General features: G+C 25.5%; 1 protein-coding gene across 6 annotated transcripts in view; it reads right to left on the bottom strand.

The window, feature by feature from the left end:
* LOC100202002 (probable voltage-dependent N-type calcium channel subunit alpha-1B) overlaps positions 1-25,702 on the bottom strand; it is a 109,667-nt gene that overhangs the window by 23,210 nt on the left and 60,755 nt on the right. For all 6 annotated transcript variants that reach the window (XM_065799732.1, XM_065799733.1, XM_065799734.1 and 3 more), the window contains 13 exons: positions 16,765-16,871; positions 16,059-16,164; positions 15,640-15,747; positions 11,953-12,005; positions 11,820-11,865; positions 11,228-11,328; positions 8,275-8,473; positions 6,991-7,155; positions 6,662-6,769; positions 3,969-4,052; positions 837-956; positions 612-677; positions 375-478 (listed from right to left, as the gene is read on the bottom strand). In XM_065799732.1, coding sequence (XP_065655804.1) covers positions 375-478; positions 612-677; positions 837-956; positions 3,969-4,052; positions 6,662-6,769; positions 6,991-7,155; positions 8,275-8,473; positions 11,228-11,328; positions 11,820-11,865; positions 11,953-12,005; positions 15,640-15,747; positions 16,059-16,164; positions 16,765-16,871 — 1,367 coding nt within the window. The remainder of the gene's footprint in view (positions 1-374; positions 479-611; positions 678-836; positions 957-3,968; positions 4,053-6,661; positions 6,770-6,990; positions 7,156-8,274; positions 8,474-11,227; positions 11,329-11,819; positions 11,866-11,952; positions 12,006-15,639; positions 15,748-16,058; positions 16,165-16,764; positions 16,872-25,702) is intronic.

Below are 25,702 nucleotides of genomic sequence, written 5' to 3'. Positions count from 1 at the left end.
ATAGATGGTTTGCATAAACTTGAGTTTAAACAAACCAGTTTTGATGTTAAACTTAGACAAATAGTGAGAATTTTTGTTAAAGCTAAAATTGTGAACATTTAATGTTCTTAAATAAGTTAAGAATCTAATTGATGTCAAACATAGAAAACTTACTATTTTATTTTTTTAAAATCTTTTCTTTTAAAAAATGTCTCAAAGCTAAATGTTTTCACCAGTTTATTTTACATTTTAACGTTTAAGAGGCTTTATAAAACTTTAAAGCAATTAGGAGACCTCTGCATTTTTAATCAAGTTTGTTGCTGAAAACCACCAAACTTGTATTGTGACTTATAGGAGATATAATAATTCAAAAAAAAAAGCAATACAGAACTTGCCTAACCAAAACTTGCATAGAACTAAAGTAAGTCCTGAAGTGGTTGTTTTCATTTATTTGGCCCCATGGATTATCAGCTGGTTCAATTGAAATTTGAGAAAAAATCTGAAATTTGAGAAAAAATCTAAAAAAGCTTAGAAAAGTTTTTGACAATAATTTTTTCTATTATGTATAATAAATTTAAATACATAAAACAAATTTCCAAATGATAAATAAAAATATAAAGCATAAAAATTACCTGCATTCCAACGAAGGCATAAACAAAAAATAATAGAAAAATTAGCATGACAACATGAGGTAATGCCTAAAAAAAATTCTATATAGTTTTAATTTTTACAGCTTGTTAAGTATGCAGAAATTTACAATGGCTATCTTAACTTTTATAATTTTAAAACTTTTTAATTTAATTAGAAATCAAAAAAGTAAATAAAATCATTTTTTTCAAAACTATAAGCAAAATTACTTGCAATGACTTTATAAAGGTCCAAAGTAAAATTCGCAATGAACGAACTTTTCGTAGCAATTTAATTAATCGTAAAGCACGAAATAAGCGAAATATGCTTGTGTCAAACGAAATGTTAGGCTACCAAAAAAAAAAAAATATTATTATTTTTATAATTGTTGTTATTATTATTATTGTTATTATTGTTATTAATATTATTATTATTTTTATTATCAATATTATTATTACTATTCTACAGTCAGAGAAATAAGTATTCGAACAAAACATTTTATTGTGAAAAATAAACTCCAGATATTTCAGAAAAAATAATGTTATTGATAAATAATTTTCTAATTATCCTGAAAGCAAATTAAATAACAATTTTAAATATGAAAAAAAAATTATTAATTAACTAAATTTGTTGAATCTCCTTAAGGAGTGTTAAAACCTCAACGAAAGATAACTATCTGAACATGTTGTTTTGAAAATGAATATTTGTATGTGAATATTAAAAAAAGTTTTTAATCAATAGTTTTTGAAATATTGTTATTTAGTATCAAGTAACTTTTAATAATAGAATGATATTTTTCGAATTTATTTGAGTTACCAGTGATATCATCAATTATGGGAACTAAAACTATGGGAGTTTTTTTTCCCATAATTGGAAAAAATTATGCAAATTAAGCAAGCTTTCGAAGAGAACAGATGCTTTTGTGCGCAAAAATATTAGGAATTTTTCTGAAATAAATAAAAGTTTTTGAATAAAAAAAAAGCGAATAAATAAAGTCAAATAAATTTAAAGATAATATAAAAACATTTAAAAAACCTAAGAGTCCACTAACTAAAAAGATCTTATGACGGTATGACGGTAACACACCAAGAAATAAAAAAAATGATGAAAGAAATGCTGGATGATTTTAAGAAGGAAACTGAAGTTATATTTAAAAAACAAGGAAATAAAGGTACTGCTTTAAAATGGCTACTTAACAAAGAGAAAACAATTTTTAATTAGTAACGACGGTTATCAAAATAATTATCTTGATATCGTATGCGGTGATCCTCAAGGTTCAATCCTTGGACCCCTACTTTTCTTGATATATATAAAAATGATTTGAATAAAGCTTCTAACCTTATAAGTATCATGTAGGCAGATAATACCAATCTATTTCTCTCAAGCAGTAATATATAGGGACTTTTTACCACTATGAATAAAGAATTAAAACATATATCAAATTGGTTTAAATGTAATAAACTAACTTTAAATATTAAAAAACCAAATGGACTCTATTCCATTCGTATGCAAAAAAGCAATTTTTACCAACAAACTTGCCACAACTTTATATAGACGAAATTGAAATAAAAAATAATTCCATTACAAAATTTTTAGGCGTTTATCTCGATGAAAACATCTCCTGGAATCAACACATTAATTATTTATCTACTAAAATTTCAAAAAACATTGAGATTTTATATAAAGCTCATAACTACCTTAATAAAAATTGCTAAAGCCAACTTTATTACTCTTTATCCACAGTTACATAAATTATGCTAACACTGCTTGGGGGAGTACTGTAAAAAATAAGTTAAAACTTCTTTATCATCATCAAAAACATGGGATCCACATAATTAAGTATGCTGATTGTTTTACACATACAAAACCTATTTTTACTGAAATGAGATTATTAAATTTATTTGAACTCAATGTATTTAAAGTTTTATGTTTTGTATATTTATAGAGGAATAATTTATCCCCTACCACTTTTAATAATATTTTCAAACTCAAATCTAACAACAAATACGATATGAGAAACATAAATTTTTTAAATCAATCTAAAAAAATGTATTTTTTCACTTGATAATATACTCAGATACTTCTAATATTTTAAAAACTGTTATTTAACTTGAATTGAACTGTTATTTAACTTGAATTGAACTGTTATTTAACTTATTGAACTTATTACTTTTTTTATTTTAACTTTTACTTTACTTTTATTGTATGTTACTTGTCTTTATTTTGGTTGCTTGTATTTCATAAGGCTCTGACGACAAGATCTTCTTTCAGATCTTAGCTTATGTTTAATTGTTAGCAGTTTATATATGTGCGCATCTATACATTTGTAAGTGTATATATGCTTATATTTGTATATGTGAGTGTTTTTCAAAATCAATCAGCAAATTGTCAAGTTGGTGCAAAAAAAAAGATCTTTATCAGCACCAAAAGCGCCAAGCATTCTTGAAAAAGAATTTGGAATACAAGAGAGTAGTATTTCAAATTAATTGAAAGAAGGCTGGTGAAGAAGGTGGATTTAAAGCAAGAGTTCCACACAAGAAACCTTTCCTTTTGAAAACCCTTTGAAACCGAAGACTTGCAATTGCTAAAAAATATGTAAAAAATTTATCATTCTGGAAAAACGTATGTGGATTAACGAGTCAAAATTTAATCTTGTGAAGTCTGAGGGAGAAAAATGGGTGAAGCATTCACTCTCAGTTGTATTCAAGGAATGGTAAAATTTGGTAGAGGTAATGTTATAGGGATCAATGGCTCGGAACAAAACAGGAAAGCTGGAGTTTATTAATAGAATAATGGACTCTGAGGTTTATGTCAATATTCTCAATAAAAATCTTCTGGCCTTAACTGAAAAACTGCAATTAGAAAAACATTTTATCTTTTAACAAGACAACAACCTTTAGCATACATCAAAGAAAGCAAGAGTCTTTTATCCAAAAGCAGAGTTACTTGAATGGTCGGCTCAAAGTCCAGATCTCAATCCAATTGAACACCTATGGGCTATTCTAAAAAAAGTGGGACATGATATCTTATGAGAAAAGAAGAGCCTAAGATCATGCTAAAAGAAGCTTGGGCTCAAATTGATTCATATACAACAAAGAAATTAGTTGAATCGATGCAAAATCAAATTGCAGAAGTCATAAAAGCTAAAGGCGGTCAAACTGGATATTAAAATATAAAAAAATTGATTACTGAGAGAAACATGTAATCTTTAAAATTTTGTTCGGATACTTATTCAATGTTAAAAAATTGCATTATTTTTATAATATATTTTTGAAAGAATATAATATTTATAAAATGAAATATATAAAATATATAATATAAGAAATATTGTAATAACTTAATTACAAAATTTGAAAACTTACAAATAATGCTTTAATCATTATATCCAATAGCCCACTTAACACAATTAATGCGTCAAAAACATTCCAAAAGACTTTAAAAAGATTCTAAACACAAACTGTGCTATACTGTAACAACATATAAACATTGATCAATTTAGTTCAAATATACTGTGAAAATTACAGACACAATATAATACATGGTATTCATATATATATATATATATATATATATATATATATATATATATATATATATATATATATATATATATATATATATATATATATATATATATATATATATATACATATATATATATATATATATATATATATAAAACATCTTTTTGATGAATTGTTGTAAGTTATGACATTTGAAATTATCGACCAGGTTAGTGTTATGAAATCATAAAGTTATTTGTTTTTATTTAACATAACTCACATACACACACATACAGATATATATATATATATATATATATATATATATATATATATATATATATATATATATATATATATATATATATATATATATATATATATATATACAGTGTTTCCAGAAAGTATTAACGCACTCGTAATTTTTTTATTATAGACAACTTCAAATCGGTATAAATTGCAAAGTAATTTTAATTTTGAACTTTTTTTATTTTTTTAAATAAAAGGTAAAACCAATTAAATTTAATTATAATGTCAAATATTGTCAACCTGCTTGTTTTTTTTATGAGTTAATTAGAAGTTTAATGATTACTCGGAAAAATGTCTGAAATTAAGCGTGCAAAAGTATTAGCGCACTCATTTAAAATGTATTAGCACACTCGTTTAATTCCTTTGAGAAAAACTTTCTTGGTTAATTTTTGTTAAAAACTCTCTGCTGATTAATAATAGTCAATAAAAAATGTAAGAAGAATAAATTGAAGTGGCAGAAATATCATTTGAAGTTAGCTAATACTTTAAAATTGCAACAACAAAAATATGGGTTTAAGGAGCATAACAATTGAAAAAAAGTAGCAAGTTGTTGGCCTTAACAAAAGTGGTCTTAGCAATCAAGAAATCGGACGTCAACTTGAAATCAGTGAATGCAGCGTTAGAACAACGCTCAAAAACTATAATGAGTTTGGAACAGTCAAAGACAAAAGTCGCTCTGGTCGTCCCAAAAAAATGTCAGAAAGGGACGAAAATAAAGCAATTATGCTCGCTAGATGCAACCCAAACATAAGCATAGCCGAAATTGCCTCAGACCTGAATACAGCGTTGAGTGCACATCAAGTAAGCCGATCAACAATTAGCAAGCTTATGAAGAAAAAACATCTCAATTCATACCTTGCAACAAAGAAGCCACTATTAAGTATCAAAGACCGTCTCAAGCAAAGAAAATGGTGCAAAGAGAGAGCTGCATGGACTGTAGAGCAATGGAGAAAGGTAATTTTCTCGGACAAGTCAAATTTTGAACTTATTAATCGCAAGAAAAGGGTTGTCGTGAGGAGATACAAAAACGAAATATAATCCTCGTTTTATCATGTCAAGAGTTCAAAGAGGAGGATGTTCAATAAGCATTTGGGGCTGCGTTACTGGATCTAGCAATGGTAAATAGCACTGAAAATAGCACTGATCGCCTTAATCAACATCGATATAGAGAGATATTAGAAGGTTATTTAAAGCCATCAACGGACGTTTTCAAGGCAAACTCCACCTGGCAATTTCAACAAGATAACGCTCCTTGCCACACAGCACGCTCAATAAAGCAATACATGGAAAAAAAATGATTTAATCTAATGCCTTGGCCCGCTCGCTCACCTGATTTAAATCCTATTGAGAATCTTTGGAGTTGGATGGACTGCAAATTACAAAAAAGCAAGCCCACTAACTTGGTGCAGCTCAAAACGCAGATGCAAGAGTTGTGGAATACCGTGCCACAAGAATTAATCAGAAAACTTATAGATTCTATGCTGCCCAGAGTCTTAGCATGCCTTAAAAACAAAGGTGGTCACATAAAATATTAAACTTTCTTACCATCTTTGAAAAACTGTAAGTGCGCTAATACTTTTGCACACTTTTTTAATATTGTTTTTATCACTTTTGTTGTATTCTAATTAAGTTTAAGATAATAATAAAGAAATATCCTTTATATATTTGACAATTAGTATTTCTGCTTTATTTTATCAATAAGTTAAAAAAAAAATTATCACTCAGCCTTTTATTGTTTTCGAATTACACTCATTTGAAGTTCCCTTAGGTAAAAAAAATATGAGTGCGCTAATACTTTCTGGAAGCACTGTATATATATATATATACATATATATATATATATATATATATATATATATATATATATATATATATATATATATATATATATATATATATATATATATATGTATATATACAACCCTCTGAATTAGGAAATATGAGGTCGGCAATAATTTGCCAACCTCAATCTTTTTGAGGTCGGCATCAGATCGGCAAAAATTATTTGATACAAAGGTCCAACCATAAAACATAGAAACGAGGTCGGCCATTTTTTTGCCGATCTCAAATACTTTTAGGTCGGAAGTTAGGTCAGCATTGCCGAATGCCGACCCTAATTCAGAGGGTTGTATATGTGTGTATATATATATATATATATATATATATATATATATATATATATATATATATATATATATATATATATATTATATATATATAATTTATAACTTAAAACAACTCACAAATGATAGAGCAAACAATTTGACAGCAAATTCGAAGATAAATACAATAGTAAATCCAAAACTGACAACATTCATAATATTGTTAAATGCCAGCGGTTGATTGTTGTACTAAAAAATCATATCTAAACATACTAAATAAAATGATTTTTTTTTACAAAAAACATTTTTTTTTTAATTCTTTCCTCAAATTTATGTCAAAAAAAAATTATTTTAAAGTTTTTTGTTTGTAAAGTAAATAAATAAAATAAATATAATTTGTCCAATTAGTAAGTTGCCCACATGAGGGTAATTAACGACTTTTTTTAAAAAAAAATAAACTGTTTATGCACCTCTATTAACATGGAGATTATATTCAATATAATTAAGAACGTTATAAACATTTCCCATGGATATGACTCAATTAACACCCAAGCTTTATACTGTAAACCATTGACATTTTTAGGAATATAACGATCCATTGGCCTTGATGACATAGCAAAAATGAAACTGTTTTTCTAAAAAATATGTTATAAACTTTATTACTATTGATTTAATTATTAATTTGTTTTGTAACATGAAAATGAAAGCAACTTATACAAACTATGTATACTTTCCTTCAATATTTACACATCATGTGTATGTGTGTGTGTGTGTGTGTGTGTGTGTGTGTGTGTGTGTGTGTGTGTGTGTGTGTGTGTGTGTGTGTGTATATATATATATATATTTATATATTTGTATATATATATATATATATATATATATATATATATATATATATATATATATTTATATACATGATTATATAGACATATATATACCTGTCCATATATATACATATGCATATATATATATATATATATATATATATATATATATATATATATATATATATATATATATATATATATACATACAAATGTTATATAAGTGTAACATTTGTTATTTCAATAAGTTGCTAGAAGTATGTTACTTCTTTATAACATATTTTTATAATTATTAAATGGTTAAAAAACAATGAAAAAAACTTACTTTACGCTAACCTAAAAAAATAACTTGTGAGGGTGAGTTCTAGTCTCTAAAATGGCAACAAAAAAATCAAATAACTTTGTTGATAAAAATAGCATGAACTTTTTAAAATTTCTCTGCATGAAGGGGTATTAACTGGAATGTGGTTATTTCTTTTAAAAGTAACTTATTTAATGAAATTCAAAATAAAAATTTTGATCTGTTTCAAAATAAAAATCATCATGTTTTAAGGAAGATTTATTTGCAAGAAAACAGTCAAAATTTAGAGTTTTTTTATTTTCAAGTTGTTTTGTAAAAAAGTAACTTTTTTTTTTTAGAAAACATTCTAATTTGATAATGACTAATTTTGTAATATTTTTGCATGTTTTTTGCTTTAAGATATGTTTCACTTGCAGGTTTTATTTTGTTAAATTATTTGAAATGAATTAAAAATATATGTATATATATGTTTATATATATATATATATATGTATATTATATATATATATGTATATATATGTATATATATATATATATATATATATATATATATATATATATATATATATATATATATATATATATATATATATATATATATACATACATATACATAAATTTTCACTCACTTTATTTCGATCAAGTTCAAGACCAAATTCAGCAGCAGCAAGCTTTTGAAAAGTTAGAATGATCAAGCCAACAAACACATTGATGAAGAAAAGCATAAACACAATAATATATACTACAAAGTATACAGAAGCCCATATTTTATTATTTTTAAGAGGAGATTTGCCTTGCAGTGTACTATCAATGCCATGATGCATATGTCTATAAAAAAAATTTTTTTTAGTTGAAACTAAGATTAGATATAATTAAAATAAAGGTTTGTAAATATTATTTTAAAATATTTTATTTAAAAAAATAATTAAAACAAAATTAATTAAAAACAAAATGTAAAAAAAGTGATTCAATTTTTTTTCTTATCAACAGTTTGTGTTTTCAACAGTTTGTGTGTTAACCATCTTTTGTAATTGAAAAAAAAACTGACAAAGAAGTGATTTAAAAATAAAAAGGAAAGAGATAAAAATTATAAAATTTTTTAGATTGTTAAACTGAAATCTGATAACTTAAATGTAATAATAAACAAAATATCCAATACTTATGAGTATAGGCTTTTATTTTAATGATTAAAATTACTTCAAATAATTTGGTGTCCTATCCAGTCTATGGACATTTTTTATACCTTTTAATAATTTTTAGAAACCTTTTTTCAATAAAATAAACCAGGAAAAGCATGACAAGACTATTTTAAAATGTTTTTAGCATGATTATATGCATTTTTTATTTATGCATTATTTAAAAGAAAAAAAAGAAAATAATTATTTGGATGCAACTCTAAAAAAAAAAAAGATTAGATTGTTGGGATAGACAGTACAATTGAACTTAGGCAACTGCATAAAAACAAATATTGTTGCAAATTAAAATACTTTCAATATTTTTTTTACTTTTTTAATAAAAAAAATAATATAGTTAAAACTCTCAAGTTTGCAATCATTATTTTAGTGTTACTAGAAGGGTGTTAAATGTTGCTAGATGGGTGTTAAATGTTGCTAGAAGGGTGTTAAATGTTGCTAGATGGGTGTTAAATGTTGCTAGAAGGGTGTTAAATGTTGCTTGAATAAAATAGAAGGGTGTTAAATGTTGCTAGAAGGGTGTTAAATGTTGCTTGAATAAAATATTATATAATGTACACACTAGAGTATATAAAACACCTCCTACCAATGCAGTTTCCATAGTTATTTTATCACCTACCACTACTTCTTGTAAAAATTACAAAATACTAATTTTTGGCTCTAATGCATGTTGAATAGCTGTATGGTCAATGAGATTAATGAACTCAATATAATGGAGATGTTAACTTTTAAAACACACATGGTGTAAGAATACCTTAAGTTTTTAACCCATTTTAATCATTAAAAAACAATAATATAACTGTTATAGAATTCAATAGTATTTCTTACAGTCATTTTGTATATCCTTAGATTTATGTATCTTCAAATTTTTATGTAGTCCTTTTATGTTTTTAACCATTTAAATTAAAAATTTCAATTTTTTTCTTCTTAGCAATGTTAAATGAAGAATTTAGCATTTTGTATGTTTAAAAAAGCATATATCATATCAGACGTTGTTTAAAGTATGTTTAAAAATGATGTTTAAAAATGCATATTTAAAAATGATGTTTAAAAAAGCATATTAGACGGTTTCACGTTTAGCAATGTCAGAGGAAAGAAAATAGCTTAGGAACAAAAAATCAAATAAAAACATTTATGCACCAAAAAATCATCAAATAACACATAGGTAAAGTAGCTTACAATAGTCAAAGATGTTTGTTGAAACATGTATTTTAGCACAGAAAACATTTTTTCTGTGATGAAAGACACGATGAATTACTTAACACATAACTAAAAAATGGGCAAGGCTAATGCAACTCAGCAGAAATAAAAACATACTTAAAGTATGTAAACTTTTAAAAATAAATTTTTAAAATTTCTAAAAGTTTTGTAAACTTTTAGAAAATCAGTTAATTAATAAAATTCTATTTAAATTGTACTAAGTTGATTCAACATTCATTTTTTAAAAAAATTCTGTATAAATAGGTTTGGTTATGAAAAAGGTTAATAAATAGGTTTTGGTTCTGAACTGGGATTAGTTAATTGAACATCAATATCTAATTAATAACCCAATGCTAATCTTTAGTGTTAGAGTTAAACAGTCACAGACATGCATTTTATTTAAAAAAAATCTATATTTGATTAAATTAAAAATAATAATTATAGACAATAACAATAAACCGCAAAATCACACTCTATCATTACATAGGTTTGTGTTTTCAATAGAAAGCTAGTGCTTGCAAAACATAATTAATAATGTATAAAAATTATTTAAAATGTTTTGAACAAACCAATATTTTATTTTTAATTATTTAAATATTTTCATTATTTTTCCATAACTTTGAAAAATTTGGAGTGCCATAATTTTACCAAGACTCCAAACTTTTGATAATTTATGTTTAAATACCTTGTTCGAAAACAGCACACTATTTTCAAATGATGTATTTAAACATACAAAATTTTAAAGTTAATATAAATCAAATATATTTCAATGTACCAAATTTTTTTGGCCCATTCATTTTTGTAACACTGTTAAAACTAATCACATCCATGCTTTTATTACAAAATTTTACACAAACTTTTTCTGTGAATTTATTTGGTAATATATAACCTATAAAATTCAATAAATTTTGAAATTTTTTTCTATCGCATTAGGTTAGGCTATTTATTTACTTTAAAACATGTAAATATCTTCTTAATCAATTTTTGAATCTTTATTAAAAACCATTATTGAAAAATTAAATATCAGAAATTAACATGTACTAGTGTAATCAACAAATAGTTATTTAAAATAAAAAATAAAATACTAACCATCAGTTTAAATTTTTTTAATTATAAACTTTTAAAAAATATGTATAGGTCAGTTGAATAAAAAATGTATAAAATTTTAAATGTAAACTATTTGACTTACATGTACCAACCAGAACCCAATGATGCTGTAAACAATGTTATAAAAGCTGATAATGTATTGTCAAAATTAAAAGTGTATGCCAGCCAATCGCGTTGGCGCTCCTAAATTATTTTAAATGATTTTCTTGTATTGCACACTATGAACACTTTAAAATAAAAGCTTGTCAAAAAACTAAAAAAACAAAAAACAAAATAAAAAAATTTAATATTTTGTCTAAACAAAAATGTTCAAACTAAGTGCACATAGCGGCCTTGCTCGTCAAGATTCATGTTTTGCAGTAAAAAGTTGAGAGAGAGATGATAAATTAGCCTCCTTGACTGTAATGACCCTCTCAGTCATGTGGGAATAACATTTAAAAAAAATTCTTATAAATATAATTCATAACATTGACTATAGTCGATGTTATGAAAAAATTTTAGTATAACATCAAATTTGTTAAAAAATATTTTTAATATTCTTTTATTTAATGTACCACAATATTTTAAAGAAAAATGTATTTAAATTTGTTAAAACAAGACTGAGATTCAAAGTAAATAAAAATTCCAAGAAACAAATAAAAATTGAATGCTTCAAAAGGTGAAACTAATCTTACAATTGGTGAGTTGTAATTGTTTCCATCAAAAGTGATAAAATTTCCCCTATAAAAAATGTTGTTTAAATGTACTATTTTTATTATAGGTATAAAATTAGAAACCATTAAAAAACATTTTTTTTAAAAATCTTACACACAATCTTCTTCGTTATCTTTTGACTCATCTGTACAGTACCAAAATAGTCCCTATGTAATATTGATATGTATATATTAATAATTGTTCAGTTTTTTCATATTTAATTATCTAAATTTACACTTATGTTTATATAAAAAAATAAAACAAAAAATTCTTTTTTTTATTATTACTATTCTTATTATTTTTTTTAACATCTTCACATTCAACAAGGCTGCAAGCAACCACTATTTTTTTCAACATCTTCACATTCAACAAGGCTGCAAGCAACCACTATTTTTTTCAACATCTTCACATTCAACAAGGCTGCAAGCAACCACTATTTTTTTCAACATCTTCACATTCAACAAGGCTGCAAGCAACCACTATTAGAGTTGGAAGTTACTGGAAGAAAAAGATGAAGTTTATAGAGAAAGATAACAATTGACAGACGACTTAAAATATTACAAATTATATAAATTAGGAAAACAAAATGAAGGAAGCAAATTCTATTTTGAATTCTAATAGTTTCATATTTTACTATGTTTTTAATACTACTTGTTATAAACCTTTTTCTTTTATCTCTTTTTTATGAGAATACAGTTCTGAGATTATTAGCTCTGAGGTTGGTTTCCTAAGGTCTATGGCATCTTTTAGAAAGATATCTTTTAGCAACTAACAGCTGTAAAATTTTTAAAGTAAAAATGGTGCCATGTTACAGGTAGATGTTGTCTCTGTGTTTTTGTTATTTAGTGTCAGGGCTACAATTGAGCTCTTTACTATAGTTTTGGATTAAATAGAGGTAATAAGACAGTTGATTAGCTTGTTGCTTAAAGTGTTTAGATCTATTTATAAGTACTATCCCACTAATATTCAAGTTAAGTTCTTAATAATTTTAAAATTATGATTATATTAACAACGAGAAAAAGAATTGAAGCTTTTTTTTATTTTTATTTCATTTTAATACATTTTAAAATGATCTTTTTTAAACTTTAAAAAAAAAAAAATCCTAAATTGTCCATTTTGTACTGAGACATTTGTGATGACAAAATAATCAGTAAATCAATCAATAAGGTTATTGGTAACAACATTTAAAAGATTGTTTAATTTCAAAACTTCATTTTTGGTAGCACATACAAAAATATCTGAATTCAGGTCAAGTATATGCTTCATTCATGCTTCAAGTATATGCTTCATTCATGCTTCAAGTATATGCCTCATTAGTAAAAGAAGTTTATTAGTAAAAGAGTGAACATTCCATAGTGAGCATAATATATATTCTATGTAAAATCTATCATCCTTCTGAATTTGGCATTTAAATAATTTATTTCAAGTTTTTATTTTAAGGCATTTTTTTTCTATCTAAAGAATCGTCTTTATAAGGAATAGTATGTCTTTTACAGACAATTCTAATTTTCTATCCAATTTAATTCTTTTAAAAAGTAGGGATTCCAAAGAAACAAGATTCTAATTTATAGGTTGAACATAAACTTTCTAAGCTCTTATCATAAATTGGGAATCATTACTGATAAAAGTCTTTAATAGTTGGTACAAGAGTTACAAGAGCCTGCAATAAAAGAACATTACAAAGATTAGGATATTAAAGATGGACTATAATAAAATTTTATTAATTTATGTTGCTTGATTGCATATTTATATTGTCAAGTATTTTGTGTATTGTACTTCTATTTTTATTTATACTGTCGTGTAATTTTGTGCATTGTTTTATATAGATGATCAAATCTTTTGTACTTTTTTCTGCATCTTTAAAAATATCAGTGATAGTGTTAGTAACGTTAACTTGGTCAAGTTATTTATGTTTTGTTGTAAATAAATCACTTCAGTTAGCTTATGTTTCACTATCAAAATTTATTTGATAAGAATTATATTCTAGGATTTCTTTTTTTTTAAATAGAAAGGATTTCGTTTTCTCTTCCAACTCTAATAGTTAACAACTCTACAGCTTTCTTTAGTAAAAAAAGTCATTTTTTTAGGTGCTCCTTTCTGTAACATTTTTAGTTGAATGATCTCAAATTAACCAAACCAACCAACGACCAATGTTTTTAATTATTTCATATAGTTATTATTTCTTATTAACACAAATAAAACAAATTTTTCTTGTGTTTTATTTCCGATATACATATATACATTAATATATACACTTTTATATACTTGCATATACATATATATATATATTATATATATATATATATATATATATATATATATATATATATATATATATATATATATATATATATAACAACATTACGATAAAAAGATTTATTATAGTACAAAAAATTACTTGATAAAATGTGTATATATATGTATATATATATATATATATATGTATAAAACAAAATATATATATATATATATATTTTATACATGACTGTTGAGAAGGAGAATTTTACTTTTGTTACTTTTTATGAAAACTTTTTATAAAACCCGTCATATTTAAACAAAGAAAAGCTTGGAATCAAAAAAAAGCTAGAAATAATCTTTTGACAATTCATCTTTTTGAAAAAACCAAGAAAATAGAAGTTTTGTCTAAATGTCATTACTTCCTAGTCTTAGACAAAAACATTATGGGCAAGCAACTTTCCCCTAAAACTGTATAAACTAAAGTACATACCAAAAGAACCAAAATTTATAAATATTATCTTAATTTAGTTTATTGTATTTGCAACTTCTACAGTAGTTATCTAGACATCTAATATTGTAAAGGTATCTTTAATTATATGAATAGCTATATTAACTATAGAAACAAACTTTATGTTTTCTAAATGCAAGCTTTAAAGATAATATTAGATTTGGTTTGTGTGTTGGTTTCAAATACAAATTTACATGTAGTGTAGCTGATAGTCGCATAGCTGAACTTATGGTTGCATAGCTGAACACATGGTTGCATAGCTGTACACATGGTTGCATAGCTGAACATATGGTTATTGGAAAAACAGCTTTTGACATGTAATTATTATAATATTTTAAAATTTTTACAAATAAAATTTGGACAAATTAGTTGCTATTTCAAAATTAAAATTAAAAAAAAAGTTGTGTGACCACTCTCTTTTAATTATACTTTTATAAACTTTCCTTGTTATTCCTTTTTTTTTTTTTTTTTTTTGAATAATACAATTTTAGTTAATAATACAAACTTAATTAATTATACAAAATTAATATATATAATATTATTATACATTTTTTTTAATGTACCAAAATGAACCCAAAATAACTATAATCTACCAAAACATTATTCATAGCATAGTTATTTTTTTTATTATTAAAAAACACCAGTACAAGATTTATCTATATTTATGAAGTTTTTATGTTATTAAACTTTTTTAAATATTTGGGCATAGCAGGAATCTAGTGAGGGTGTTTTTCCAACATACATCTATCTAATACATTTACTTTTAAATGAAACACAAAAAATAATATTTACATTAGCTTATCGATTTTTTTTTTCATTATTAAAAGTTACATTAATTTAAAATCTTTTTTTTATTACTTAACAAACTTTTTTTTTAATACTTAAAATAAAATACGTGTATATGGTTCTACTGAATACATTTATGGAAACTAAAAAACATCTGATACAGCTAGATTTTTTTTCTTTTTTACATAATTATTTTTAACATACTGAAACTTGTATATATTTAATACTAAAAGAATAAAATAAGAAAATAGTTAAACAGTTAAATTTACCGAAAACAATTGTACACCCATAATCGAAAAAATAAACCACAATTGAATAAGTATGATAAGTACCATTATAACATTCTTCAATGATAATACTAAGCAGACAAATACAGCCTATTAAAAATAACAAGCAGACAAATACAGCCTATTAAAAATAACAAGCAGACAAATACAGCCTATTAAAAATAACAAGCAGACAAATACAGCCTATTAAAAATAACAAGCAGACAAACACAGCCTATTAAAAATAACAAGCAGACAAACATAGCCTATTAAAAATAACAAGCAGACAAATACAGCCTATTAAAAATAACAAGAGATAAAATACCTACAAAAAGGAAATATAAGCAAAAAAGAATAGTACAAAAATTTAAAATTATCATAATTTAAAGCTTGAAAAATAATTAAAAAAAAACAAACAATACTTGAAGTTTAGGAATCCTTCCAATTATTTTAAGGGGTCTTATGACCCGAAGTATTCGAAGGACTTTAATGATTGTTTTAATTGTTTTTGATTTATTTGCTTTCATGCTAAAAAAAAAAAATTAATTCAAATTTTTCCACTAAATGATTTTAAATTAATTTGTATTTGCAAAATTTTGTATTTGCAACTGAATTTGCAATAGTATAGTAATATAACCGAATTGTGCTGTAACATGACTGAATTTTAGTATTGTACTGTAACATGACTGAATTTTAGTATTGTACTGTATAATGACTGAATTGTACTGTAACATGACTGAATTTCAGTATAACATGAAACTCAATTGTAGTGTAACTAGACTGAAAAAATCTCTGAAATAGATATCTTGAAACAATGTGAGAAAATTTAAAAAATATATATATAATGGCAACTAAATAATTAAATAATCTCTTTAAATTTAAAAATGATGCAAAGTTTTTTAAGAAAAATTAAAATCCTTATGCGATGAATTGGATTGTCAATTAGAAAGAACTTAAAAAAGTTAATTCACTAGAAAACAGCATAAAATAACAATAATCATTAAGACACTTGTAAATATATCTTAAAACTCCTTTTTCTCTCTTATTTTGGTTTACAAAAATTATTTAATACTCATTCACTACAGTAACATTAAAAATTAATATCTAAAATATCTAGCAATTACTTACCCTAAAACAATAGATGTGATAGCACATACCACTACAAAAGAGTCAACACAATTCCAAACCCTTCTAAAGTATGCATTAGTATGTAGTATGACACCAAAGTTGATGATCTAAATTTTTAAAATTTCAAAAAAAAATTTAGAATTTTTGAAATTCCTACTCATTATTACTTGAAAAAAATATTTCTTACCATTGCAGAAAAAAATAAAAATATTCCAAAACTAAAACAAAAAAATAAATTGTTTCTTGCAGGAGTATAGTATACTCTTTTGTATATAATAAGTTTAGGTAATTCAAAATAATGCTTTTAATGCCAGGATCAAGTAAGATGATGATGATGATGATGATGATGATGATCATCATCATCATCATATGGATATTTGGTATAGCAACGCAAAATTTGAATTACCAAACATTTTTGTTTGCTAATGCAACCTGACGCGGCCTATGTTGTAACAATTTTGTTTGTTAACGGGTGATGCGGAAGTTATCGGACAAATCTTAATTTCATTATTTGAGCATAATAATTAGTTTTTATGGTTTTATGCTCAGGCATAAACGTTCTATAAAATATATACTTTATTATTTGAAACACAATTATTTAAAATGAGGTTAAATGCAGCTGAACGAGAATCTTTTCGAAAGCGACTAAAAATGTTTTTTGTAAATAAACCTAATATAAAAAAATCGTAAATCATTTTGAAAAGGAAGGATTTGCTCAAAGTACAATATATGATAACCTAAAAAGACTTGAAGCTGTTCAAGCATTTTTTAATAGAAAGCACCCTGGCCGTCCAACATCCTGGACTAGAGAAAAGAAAGCCGAATTAACAATCGAAAAGGGGTCAGTCAGAGAAAAATAGGTATTAAATTCAGTGTAAATCGATCAACAATTGGTCGTCAGTTGAAAAAAATGAATATTAAATATAGAAAACGTAAAAATACTCCAAAATACACTATAGAACAACAAATAAAGGCAAAGAAAAGAAGCAAGAAACTAGTTAACCAACTCTATAACACAAAATCGCTTCTAGTCATCGATGACAAAAAATACTTTTGTTTTGCAGGGGACAACATGCCTGAAAATTCTAGATACTTCACAAACAACAAAAAGACATGCCCAGAAAGTGTTCGTTTTATAGGAAAAGAGAAATTTCCAAAAAAATTATTAATGTGGATAGCCATATCTGACCGTGGTATGTCAGAGCTATTGTTTCGCACGTCCAAGGCTGTAGCGATTAATTCATCAATCTATATTAATGAATGTTTAGAAAAATGACTTCTTCCATTTATTTACAATTATCATGGAGACTTTAACTATTTATTTTGGCCAGATTTAGCAAGTTCTCATTATTCTAAAGATTCTCTAAATTGGATGGACCAATATGTCTATTACGTTGATAAAGAATCCAATCCCCCAAATGTGCCTCAAGCACAACCAATTGAAAATTTTTGGGGACATTTAGCACAGAAGGTTTAGGAGGGAGATTGGCAAGCTTCAATAGAGCAAGTTTTGATTGATCGCATTAAACTAAAACTACAAGAAATTGATTTAAACTTTTTACAGTTGCATATGAAAGGCGTCAGAGCAAAATTGTGATCAATTACAGATGGTGGTGTTTTTTCATATAAAAAATAATATATTTTTATTAAAAGATAAATGCTTTATTTAAAAAAAACATAATAGTAGTTTGTTTTTTTAATTATAAATAAGTTATTGACGTTTTTATTTTGTCCGATAACTTCCGCATCACTCGTTATTGCAACTTGTTGTTCGTTATTGCAACTCCAGGAACGCACATTAAAGCCTTATAAATTTTTTGTTTTTTAAGATATTTATTTGATCGTAAGCCGGCAATAAATTTGTTCAATTGTCATTAAATACTAAATAAAATATTATATACATACAGTATTGGACAAAACATTTGCAACCAACATCGAACAATGCTAAAAAGTGTTCCTAATTTTACATGTTTTAAAAACGAAATGAACTATACTACAACAGCAAACAGTTCAAGAGTCTGGAGTCATAGCATGCCATGACATGAGCAATCAGCTGACAGGTGACAGCACACAGGAAGAATTTCGTTGACAAGTGCCATTTTGCAGCGGACAAAACAAGTGCATCTTTTTTGGTTTGTTTCATTTTCTTAAGTCGGGTCCGTGTCAACGTCACGGAAGTTTTTTAATAATTAAAGGAAGTATCCAGAAGTTTCCAGAAGCATGCAGAAGCTTCCAGAAGTTTCCAGAAGAAGCATCTGGAAGCATCCAGTAGCATCCAGAAGTATTCAGAAACATTCAGAAGCATCCAGACGCATCAAAAAGAAGGATCTAGAATCTTCCAGAACAGGTTCACACAGGTTCATTTTACTATATAAGAGACATGTAAATCGACATGTAATTCAGTCAGTATATGGAAGTCAATCAGTCAGTATTACCAAGACAGCTTATCGAAGTGAGTTTTATCGAAGAACATCAATACAAGAAGTGAAATACAACAAGCGTTTCATTACATCAATACAGTTCACATCCAACCAAGACGTTGTGTTCCACAGAGCATTATTGTATCATCACAAGGCAAATGTAACACGGTAAGCCTTGAGAAGCGTGATTATTTATTTTTATTATTTTTATGACTTCAAGTGCAAAAATGGCTCCCGACAGTCTTGGATTGGAACTAAGAAAGAAAATTATTGGCGATTACGTAAGTCGAATGTCACAAAAAAGTATTTGTGATAAATATCGCGTGAAAAAATGGACCGTATCAAGACTATGTTCCAAATATCGTTCTACGGGGAAGTTGGCAGCAGATAACAAAGGTGGAAGACCGCGTTCCACCACTTCTAGAGAGGATTCTATGATCGTCAGATCTGTCAAGAAGGATCCCCAGATATCATCAGTCGAGATTCAAAAGCAATTAGAGCTGCCTGTATCGGACCGAACAATCAGACGACGTGCTGTTGAAGCCGGATTGTTTTCTCGACGCCCTGCAAAGAAACCGCTGATTTCACTTAAAACCAGAAGAAAAGACTCCTGTTTGCTACATCTCATATTGACTGGAATGTGCAGAAATGGCGAACTGTCCCGTTCAGTGATGAATCGAAGTTCAACATCATTGGGAGCAATGCCATTTGCCGTGTACGTCGACCGGCCGGAAAACGCCTCGATTTACGTTACTGCCATAAAACCATGAAGCATGGTGGAGGCAATGTAATGTTCTGGGGGTGTTTTTCTGCTAATGGTCAGGACCAATACATCAAAACGATGGAATATTGGACCGTTTTATGTATAAAAATATCCTGAAAGATGTTATGTTACCTCATGCTGAATGGAATATGCCAATAAAATGGGTTTTTCAGCAACACAACGATCCGAAACACACTGCAAAAGTAGTCAAGCAGTGGTTTCAAGACAACCACCTATCGGTGATGGATTGGCCGCCTCAATCTGCAGATCCCAACCCTATCAAGAACCTGTGGGAAATTGTCAACCGCAGAATTAATTGTGAAGATGTTCGTAATAAGGATCAACTGTTTGAACAAATCTAAAAGGCCTGGGCAGCGATTCCACAAAGTTTCATTGATCACCTGATCGAATCTATGCCTTGAAGATGCAAGGCTGTGATCGACAACAAAGGATTCGCCACAAACTATTGATAGCGAAATACAGCTTGGTCAACATTTTGTCGAGTTGCACTTGTTTTGTCCAAAAGGAAATCAACTTTTTATAATACTTTTGATTAATTTATTAATTTTCGTGTACAAATAATGAACTTTGTGATGAATAAAACTTGAAAAACTTTGTCTCTAAACAGTTACAATGTTATTTCTCTAAGTTGAAAAAATGCAGCACTTTAATATAAAGAAACTAAATTAGCATTATTTGGTTGCACTCGATTTGTCTGATACTGTACATAAAATATTATATATATATATATATATATATATATATATATATATATATATATATATATATATATATATATATATATATATATATATATAAATATATATATATATAAAAACAATTTTAAATTGTATTCTACAAGTAGAGTGCTCAATGTTCTTAAAGGAACAGAGCAATTATAAATTACTAGAAAATCACTTTTATTTAACACTGTGTTTCATCAATATTTATTGATGAAAGTATTGATGAGTATTTACTCATCAGAAATGCATCATTTCTGAGAAGACTCATAATCATTTCATATAGACTCATCAGAAAATCATCATTTCTGATGAGTCTTTATTGATGAAACACAGTGTTAAGTAAGATAAATTTTTGTTAAGTGATTTTCTACTAATTTATATATATATATATATATATATATATATATATATATGTATATATATATATATATATATATATATATATATATATATATATATATATATGTATATATATATATATATATATATATATATATATATATATATATATATATATATATATATATATGCATATATATGTATATTATATAATATATACTAATATACAAAAGAATAACAATCTAGTAATTTTTTTTTTCAGACAGATTACACTTCTAAAATGCCAATTTTAGAAGTGTAATCTGTCAAAAATTTTCTGTTGATGATGGATGCACTATTTTTTGTCAATGTTTAAGTATAAAGTTGTTGTTTTTCACTTTTTCTGTTTTCTGTTTAAAACAAAACAAAAATTCATACTTATCTAATAATTCTTTCAAGGTAGTTCAAGTGATATCGAAGACTTGGATACATTTGTTACAGCAAGTATACAATTTATTCATATTTGTATATAATTTTTGATACACATTTGTGTATATTATATGCTATAAATTATATATATATGTTAAAAATTATATATATGTTATAAATTTTGATACACATATTTGTATACAATTTTTGATGTGTAAATATATGAGAAATAAAAGTGTTGTTCAATAAATATAGTCTTAACAAGACATTAAGCTTGAACTCATGAAATTGGCAGTCAAAATAAAGCCAAAAAGTAAAGATTTTACTAAATGATGACTCAATAATAGATTTTTTATTTTTGTATCAGAATTTTTATGTTCGATAGATTCACAGGTGTAAGGTTACAGTACAATCTAATAACTTACATGAAATTCTTTTTAAATTTCAAGTCTAGATGTGAGAGAAAGATCCCCAATACAGTCTACCTTATTTTGTGGTAATTTTTTTTTTATAAATGTTTGTAATAAAATAAGGATATAATTAAATTTTTATAGGATTGACTCTGTTTACAAAGAAAAGTATGATTGAAATAGCATCTTCTCAGTTGCTATAATCTATTTATTCAGGTCAAGTAAGTATCTTACATAAATTTACAATTCACATATACATTTTCATATAATATACTATTGAGTCCGGATAGCTCAGTTGTATAGTGTGCTGCTATTATTGTGATCGGATTGCCTGTCGCAGCAGGATTGCAGATTCAAATCCCACTTTTGCCAGTCACTATTTAATTATGAAGGGAGTTTGTTTTGAACAAATTAGAAGGTCCCTAGAGTTCATTAAATACTGTGTTCTTAAAAATATATTTTAGCATTTTTTTATTTATTGGGAGTTGTTTAAACATCAGTTTGTAAATAAAATGACGTGTAATATTTAATGTAAATAAAATCTTTTGCAATATTTTATTTTTGAGTATTCAATTTTCAATACTTGAAGTCAGTTTTGACTTCAAGTATTTAAAATCGACTTTTAGTCAAAGTTGATAACAACTTACTAAATGCTAAATCCTTAAATAGTATTTTTGTATTTGATGTTCAGTTATACAGTTACAGACATAACTGGTTTATTGCTGGTGGAGAAGAAAAAAAGTTTGTATTACATAAAAATATAGGCATTTACACTCTATTATTCCATTTGTTTTATTTACTTTTTTGTTTTTTTCTTGATTATTTAACATTTTTTGCATTTCCATTTATTTATTCAGAAAATCTTTGTAACAGAGATCTCCTTAGCCTAATGACAGAAGATCAATTGCATGATCTTTTTAATGCTTTTGTTTTAGCTTTTAATAGTTTGAAGGTAATCATAATCTATAATATTAATCATATATTTATTTCTAATTAATTCATCTTAAAATCATTTATTTGGATAATATTCAACTTTCCAGTATTATTTTTGTTTTTTAAGTAATGATCTTTTTAGGATAGTGACTATGTATATAAAATTCTAGTGCCTGAATCTATTGTATTTATATTTGCTAAAGCTAATAATGTGTCAAGAATAAAGGTAATCTAAAAGCTTTTGTTTTTCAATTTTTTATTCTAGTAAATAATTACTTAAATAATTAAATATTACTTATTTATATAATTAAATATTACTTATTTATATAATTAAATATTACTTATTTATATAATTAAATATTACTAATTTGTATAATTATATACATAAGGGATTTTTTATAATAACTTTTAATAATATCATAACTATTTGTAATAATATTTTTGCGTATTCTCGATTTAGGCTGAAGTAACTCTCAGTACTTACATTTCTAAAAGGTAATACAAACTTTTATGTTTTTAATTTATTTTTCTTTAAACATTTTTATTACTACACAATTATTAATTTTTTTTTAAGAGATAAAAAGCGTTTCTGTAACTCACCAGAATCAACTTGAGGAACTGGTAAGACTGTAAGACTGGTATTCAATCAATATATATATTTTATTTAATGTTTATAGCAACAAGATATAGAAATAAGTTATTTTTTATTATTATAAAACACCCAACCCTTGAAAATTAAAAAAAATAAAGTTGGTAAAAAATTGCAGACCTTTATATGTTTTAGGTCATCATCAGGTCAGCAAAAACATTTATTGACAAGTTCCATCATAAAAAGTAGAAACCTAAAATGTTCTGAAATATTTGGCAACCTCAAACGCTAAGTTCGGCAGTTAGGTTTGCATTGCCAAATGCCGACCCTAATTCCGAGGGCTGTACAGCAATACTTTCAAAATTTAAAAAAATGTAAAAGATTTGAAATATTTAGCTGTAATGTAATAAGAATAACGTTTTTATCTTTTTTTTTATCTTTTAGATGTAGATTTTTTAGTATCAATTTATTCTGAAAATCAATTATTAAATGTGAGAATTTTAAAGTCAAATTTATTAAAGCAATTCAATAAAATAGTTTTAGATATTAAATAATAAATTATAAAATGTGTGTTCTTTAAATTTGAAAAATAAATGTTTATTATATATATATTTATATATATATATATATATATATATATATATATATATATATATAAATTTTTCAGAAATCCTTTAAAGATATTGGCAAATCAAATTCATCTATAAGTACTAAGGATTTAAAAACGGATCCGACTATAATCATTGATGTACCACTTGGGTGTTCAGCAAGTGTGAGTTGGGTGTTTATATATATATATATATATATATATATATATATATATATATATATATATATATATATATATATATATATATATATTATATATATATATATATATACATCAATTTTTTATATTTTCAATATCAAAACCAATATAAAAGATTGAAAAAGCTTAACTGACTTAGCCAATAGGATTAGTGGCAGAAATGGTTACGTTAACGTTCTTGATGTTTGCAGAAAATGTTGTATTCAATTTATTTTAATTTTTGGAATACATTATTATTAATAAAACTTCGTTCAATTCCTATAAATTATTCAATTTCATTTTTATAATTGAAATAAAACTTGATATTTAAATTTCTGATAAAATATTTCGACATCGTTACATCATAGAAATATAGCTTACAATATACTTGGAAAAAAAAAAATACTGAAACATTTAGAAAATAATAAAATAATCAAACAAATAAATACTGAAACATTTAGAGAAATTAAATTTGGACTCCTCATATTAGGTACAACATATTTACCTTAAGTTGATGAAAATGAATGTAAAATATAATTTTTTTTAGTTGATGCAATAACTTAATAATTTTTAAAAATTTTTTAAAAAAGAATCAATTCAATTTAAAATATTGCCTTTTATTCCATAGTTAAAAATTTTATATATAAGTCGATGGTGGGGCACCTTGTCGAACGCTTTTGCGAAGTCTAGGAATAATACATCAACTGGATAATCATCTTTAATTTCAGTTGTAATAATATCGAAAGTTTCTAATAGGTTTGCTAAGCATCCTTTATTTTGTACAAATCCATGTTGTTGAGGCTTTAACAGATTGTTTTCTGTTATATAAATTATCAGCTTTTTTCTAATTATTTTCTTTACTATCTTACATGGTATTGATGTTAAAGAGATAGGTCTTTAGTTGAGCGGATCTTCCTTGTCTCCTTTTTTAAAAAGTGGTGTAATGTTTGCAGATATCCATAATTCTGGCATCTCTCCTGAATGAATCGATTTCTTGAGTATTAATGACAAAGGTTTGGATAATCCTTCTGCACAATGCTTTAGCACATAGAGACTGATGTTATCACAACCAAGTGACTTGTTTTCATTAAGTTCTAATAAATAATTATGTACAATATCTTCTTTTAGTTCTTGGTCCCAGTCACATTCAAATAATTGCATTGTTTTATTGATGAAATGTGGTAGATCTTGATTTTCTTTGACAAATACTGATTAGAAACTACAATTTAGTAGATTAGCAATGACATTTTTATCAGTTATTATTTTATTGTCACTAGTTTTAAGTGCTAGTAGTTTTGTATGTGCTTGATTTTTTTGTGCATACGCATAGAAGAGTTTTGGGTTATGGTTTACATTTTTTGGTAAGTTTATTTCATAATCAAGAGTAGATTTTTTAATTTGTTTTTTAATCATTTTATTAACTAGTTTCTATTCATTATTTAGGTTTGCATTTTTGAAGTTTGTAAAGCAAACAGAGAACCACATACTGATGATGATGATGATGATGATGACAATGATAATGATGATTATGATGATGATGACAATG

Source organism: Hydra vulgaris, chromosome 06 (assembly GCF_038396675.1).
Source record: "Hydra vulgaris chromosome 06, alternate assembly HydraT2T_AEP".
Lineage (NCBI taxonomy): Eukaryota > Metazoa > Cnidaria > Hydrozoa > Anthoathecata > Hydridae > Hydra > Hydra vulgaris.
This window is presented reverse-complemented; position numbering and strand designations above follow the sequence as displayed.